The following is a 6,000-nucleotide window of genomic DNA, read 5'->3' as shown; positions in this document are numbered from 1 at the left end:
ATGGGACAGAAAAACAACGTTACAGAGTTTATCCTGCTGGGTCTCACTCAGGATCCTGCTGGTCAAAAAGCATTGTTTGTCATGTTTTTATTCATCTACATTGTGACAATGGTGGGCAACCTGCTCATTGTGGGGACAGTGATTGCCAGCCCTTCCTTGGACTCTCCAATGTACTTCTTTCTTGCTTTTCTGTCACTCATGGACGCTGTTTATTCTACTGCCATCTTGCCCAAATTGCTTACAGACTTAGTTTGTGAAAAAAAGACCATCTCCTTCACAGCTTGTCTGGTTCAGCTTTTTGTGGAGCACTTATTTGGTGGTGCTGAGGTCTTCATTTTGGTGGTGATGGCTTATGATCGCTATGTGGCCATCTGTAAGCCACTGCACTATTTGACCATCATGAATCGACAGGTTTGCATTCTCTTGCTTTTGGCATCCTGGGCTGGAGGATTTGCTCATGCTCTGCTTCAAGTTATCTCTGTTTATATACTTCCTTTTTGTGGACCCAATGTCATTGACCACTTTGCTTGTGACATGTACCCATTATTAGGCCTTGCATGCACTGACACCTACTTCCTTGGCCTCACTGTTGTTGGAAATAATGGAGCAATGTCTGTAGTGGTCTTTATCCTTCTCCTTGTCTCCTATGGAATCATTCTAAACTCTCTTAGGACTCACAGTCAGGAAGGGAGACGCAAAGCCCTATCCACCTGCAGCTCCCATGTCATGGTGGTTGTCCTCTTCTTTGTTCCCTGCATTTTCATGTATGTTAGACCTGTCTCCAACTTTCCTATTGATAAATATATTACTGTATTTTATACAATTTTCACTCCCATGTTGAACCCTTTAATATATACTCTGAGAAACCTTGAGATTAAAAATGCCATGGCAAAGCTGTGGAGTAACATGTTCACTACAGACATAATAAGAATTTCTCCTCACTGAACATGCTTTACTAATGGTAAAGAAACATTCAGCAATCAGTTTTAGAGATATGAGTTCCAATGTTCTGCATTTGTACCAATACTTGTCATTGTGAGAAGCTAGGTATTTTTGTGAATGCAGTGAATACAAGACTAGTAGTCACTACAATTCTGGTTTTCTTTATTGCTACTGAAGTTGTTCATATTTTCATGTTTATTGGGCATTCCACTCTTGTCATCCTCTATCATATTTTTGTTTTCTGTCCTGTTTTCAAATAAAGAACTTCGATTATGATTTTATTGATGGATGTTTTTGGCTGTACTATGAACTAATTTGTTTTTATATATCACAGTATTTCTTGTTTATGAATTTTGTGTCGCTATTGACATTTATTTTGTTGAACAATAACTTGTAATTTAATTTAACTTTATTTAATGAGAATGTAAACAATGTTTAGCATTTATCAAGAAAATAATTCATATTTATAATGTACATAATTTTTCAGAAATGTGTATGTATCCATTGTCCCAGTCTACTGTGGGAAGTACCAAGCCTGGGTTGGTAGTATATAAAAAGGCAAAATGATGAAGTAATAGGAAGCAAACCACTAAGTAAAGTTCCTGCACGGTCTCTCCTTCAGTCACTAACTCTAGACTCCTGCCTCAGGTTCATGCCCTCACTTCCCTTCATGATAGACTACAATTGTTAGATGGAATAAACACTTTCCTCCCCAAGTTGCTTTGGTTACAGTGTTTTTATCACAGCAATAGAAATTAATTAAGATAAAAATAGTTTTTAGTAGTATGATTTCACCTGTGACAGACCCAGCCATATATTTTAGGGAGGACTGTGGTCGCACTTGAATTTTGGGTTTGGAAAACCTTTGGAATGCTTAGAGCTCAGTGAGATATTCAGAGAGATCTTGAAAAATAAGAATGTGGATGATGGAGGCCTGTCTTGTGACATTTCAGAGGGAAGTAAAGACTCTATCAGGTATAATTTATAATATTTTGAATTAAGAGTCTGTGGTTCCATCTTTACCACAGCCCATCTTGTAGGCAGGACACTCTGTAGGCTGAAGGGTTTGTGGTTGGTTGGTGTCCTAGTCCCTCCACTGGAAGGAAGTCTTGCCTGGTTACAAGAGATGGCTGGTTCAGGCTCCCTATCCCCTCTTGCTAGGGTTTTTCACTAGGGTCATCCTCATTGATTACAGAGATTTCCATTGCTCTATGCTTCTAGCTCATCCCAGATGCCCCCAGATTTCACTTGTCTCTCCCAGTACTCTCCTCCCCCATCCTCTCCAAACCTGATCCCTCCTGTTCCCACCCTCATTCTTCCTTCCAGGTCTGCACCCCCTCCATCTCCTATCAATGTCCATTTTCTCCCTCATAATGAAATTCATGCATCCCCCTACCCTTGAGCCCTCCTTGTTACTTACTTTCTCTGAGTATGTGGTGGGAATGACCAACTAATGACTGGTCCAGCTGGAGACCCACACCCCGAGAGGGAGATCCCCCATCAGGTCCAGAACCCAGAGGTGGGATAACCTAGAGACCTAGGATAGAACCAAACAGGAATGGCAAAAAAAGTTAATGAAATGATTCCTAATGATAGTCTGCTATAATCATAGATTGGTTCCAAGCCCAATTATATCAGAGAGGCTTCACCCAGCAACTGATGGAAACAGATACAGAAATCCATGGCCAAACATCAGGTGGAGCTAAGAGAATCCTCCTATAGAGGGGAAGGAAGGATTGTAGGACCCAGTAGGATCAAGTACACCACAAAAAACCTACAGAACCAACTACCTGGGCTCATGGGTACTCACAGAGCCTGAACCAACAATTAGGGAGCCTATACAGGATTTCCCTAGGCCCTCTGCATATATATATATATATATATATATATATATATATATATATATATATATATATATATATATTACAATTATGTAGCTTGGTCATCTTGTGAGATTCCTAATAGTGAGATCAGAGGCTGTCTCTGACTTTCTTGCCTACTTTTGGGATCCATTCCTCCTGCCGGGTTGCCTCGTCCAGCCTTAATAGAAGAGGAAGTGCTTAGTCTCATTGCCACTTGATATACATACTATGGCTGGCTGATGTCTACGCCAGCATGGGAAGGGAAACAGAGGAGGAGGAGTGGATGGGAGAGGGGAGCAGGGATAATGAGGATGGTGGAGGTGAGGGAAGGTTAAAGGGAAGAGAGGCAGGGAAGGGAGAGGAAACTTTGATGGGATGTAAAAACAAAAACAAAAGCAACCAACCAAACAAAGAAAAAAAGGAAACCTAGAATAATTGAAGAGAAGAAAAACCAAGAATCTGTGGTTATGGTCGGTTTGAATTAAGAACTGGCTCTGACTAACAAGGCAGTAGAACCATAGTGAAACTTTCCCTTGTTGGGACAATCTATCCTGGTCATCTGTGATAATACTATCAACTCTGATTAAGAAGAGACCAGAACAACTGAGGCAAAATCTAGGAAATATTTTCTCCTGGTCAGCACATAGAACCACAGAGAGAGCCAAGGCTGTTCTTTGTGCTGGCAACTCTACTTGATAATGTACAAAAGTTTCCCAGGTGCTGCTGGTTTTGAAGGCATGAAGGGGGGGTCATGGAGATGCTGAGATTTGGTGCTGTGAGAGGCCAGGAAAGGACATTGGTGGAAGGGGTAGCCTCAATTGCAGTAGAAACCCTAAGACAGAATATACTATAAAATAGTAAAGTTGTCTTTATATATGTGTTACCTTGTGTATTATTTTTTGTGAAATTGCATGATCCACATTTAAAGCCAACTAAAATTGAAATATTTACTTTTGTTACTAAAGTGATAATAAAAATATTTCTAACACATTTATATAAAATGATCTCTGGTTATAATAGCTGGTTATAATACGTATTCATTATACTTTATGTGGAAGTATTAATGTATTTTTCTCAACTGTGTTAATTTAATTGTTTATTTATAATTTAGTACTTTATTATTATATGTCAGTAAAGCAGATTTTGACAATGATTGAAAGGCTTCCCACTTTATATTTTTTAAAAACCATACGTCAGCATTCAGTAATTCCAAAGTCTTCACAGATGTAATAAGTTTATAGACCAAGAATAAATTAAATGTAAATAATTTGGAAAGTAATTGACTTCTTCATACTCAAAAGATCTTTTGGGAGAAATTTTTGTTTTATCGATTCTTTGCAATTTTTTTGTTTTTTATTTTATTAACTAGTACCACAATCTTAATGAGTTTTATGTGTCTAATATGTTTAGATTTGGTTTGCAATTGTTTTGCTAATGCCCTAATGTGCATAATTAAGTTATTTGTTTGAGGCCTCTCTGACATTGGCATCTCTTTCATGCTGGCACTTAGAACTCTAAACTTCCTTCTTCAGATTGCTTTCATTGTAATATACAGGTTTTTGTGTCTTGTATTTTATTCAATTCTAAGACTCGTTTGATTTCCATCTTGATTGTTGTACTGACTGATTTATCATTCTGTGATGTATTATATAATCTTCATAATTTTATGAGCTTCAGTTTATTGTGGTTATATTGAATATAATTAATTATTTCTTTTTTTTCAAAATTTTTTATATTGACCTAATATATGCTAAATTTTCAAATGTTTCATGAACTGCTGATAAATGTGTCTTCTGCAATGTTTTGATGGAATGGAATTGAGACGGCTCAGCAGTTAAGAGCACTGGCTGCTCTTCCAGAGGACCTGGGTTCAATTCCCAGCACCCACATGGCAGCTCACAACTGTGTGTAACTTCAGTTACTAGGGACATGACACCCATAGCAAAATAACAAATGCACATAAATTAAAAATAAATAAATTAAAACTATATCTAATATGCTATTAGGTAATAGAATATCTCATCTTTCAGAAGGCTGTGGAAGGATCCCTGCAAACCAGGACCAACTATATTTTTGGAGAAAGGAGAAAACAAATGAAGGATTAAGAAGAGATTGGGGGAAAGGTAAAAACAAAACTAAGTAAAAGCAACAACATAATGGAGAGAAAGGACATAGCAGAGTCCAGATGACCCACATCTCTCAGTTTTCTAATATTACACTTTGAAAATGTTCTTTTCAGACTTTGAAATATTCAAATCAATTTGATAGTTATCTATTCATTCTTGGCAAGATCCAAACTTTTGCCTCTAGGGATTATTTAAGGGAAGAAATTTATTTAAGAGAGATTACTTATTTTTTTTTGAATTTTTTCCAAATATTGTATCAAGCCTACCTATTAAAAATAGCAATGATGTAAAATAAGGTAATAGGCTGTGTTGCAAATATAAATGGAAGAAATATTTTCTGGATTTAATGACCCAAGAGGTTTCTGAAAGCTCACACCTGCCCAAGCTGGAGTTTTCTTCATTTTGTGTTTAGTTCTTGAGATATGCTTTTGCTGAATTTATTGTTTAGGGAAGTCTGTGGAAGCTCTCAATATCCTGACATCTTCCACATATAGGAACATGTTTTATGTGAGGAAGAAACTAGTGTTAGGGAGAGTCAGCTCAAAGGACACAACGACTGAGAACTTTGGCTTGCACTCCCTACTCAAGCAAAAGCCTTTTGTTAGTTTCAGTATAATTGACTACTGAAAAGAGAAAAGTTCACTTATTTTCAGTGCTGCTCATATTTGTATTTATTTATGTCAGCAAGTAAAATTGTTGGGAGGTTATTTTTTAATTTACTGGGTTGACTTTTTTATATTTGTGCAAGCATAGCTTTTGATTTTGTATGAAGATATTTTATCTGAGTGTGAACATTTCCAACTATGCTTTTCAGTAAGTTTTGACATTATCGTTCAGTGTTCTTTATATTTTAGGTGCTCATTTGCGTACGTGAACACTTCTCTGAAAAACAGAATGGGAGTGACGTTGAAATGTATAGCAGTTTGGTACTCTTCCTCCACATAAGCAACAGCCTTTAGTTAACATGTCTTCTGTGTAAGTACTTGTACATATGATATATTTGTAGGCCACCCAATACAAAAGGCCTTTTGATTATGGCAAGAATAAGACCAATAATGTCAATTTGTGAA

The 6,000-nt window shown here is 37.1% G+C and overlaps 1 protein-coding gene across 1 annotated transcript; it reads left to right on the top strand.

The window, feature by feature from the left end:
* Nucleotides 1–945, top strand: LOC131908347 (olfactory receptor 4A5-like). Its single transcript, XM_059259401.1, has one exon. The coding sequence runs from the start codon at nt 1–3 to the stop codon at nt 943–945; it is 945 nt and encodes a 314-aa protein (XP_059115384.1).
* The last annotated feature ends 5,055 nt before the right edge of the window (nt 946–6,000 follow it).

Source organism: Peromyscus eremicus, chromosome 4 (genome assembly GCF_949786415.1).
Source record: "Peromyscus eremicus chromosome 4, PerEre_H2_v1, whole genome shotgun sequence".
Lineage (NCBI taxonomy): Eukaryota > Metazoa > Chordata > Mammalia > Rodentia > Cricetidae > Peromyscus > Peromyscus eremicus.
The sequence above is the reverse complement of the archived record's forward strand: the minus strand, read 5'-3'. Positions and strand labels throughout refer to the sequence as shown.

Bases quoted from the DNA above. Each gene is read 5' to 3' on its own strand.
- LOC131908347 (XM_059259401.1), top strand. From the start codon at position 1: ATGGGACAGAAAAACAACGTTACAGAGTTTATCCTGCTGGGTCTCACT.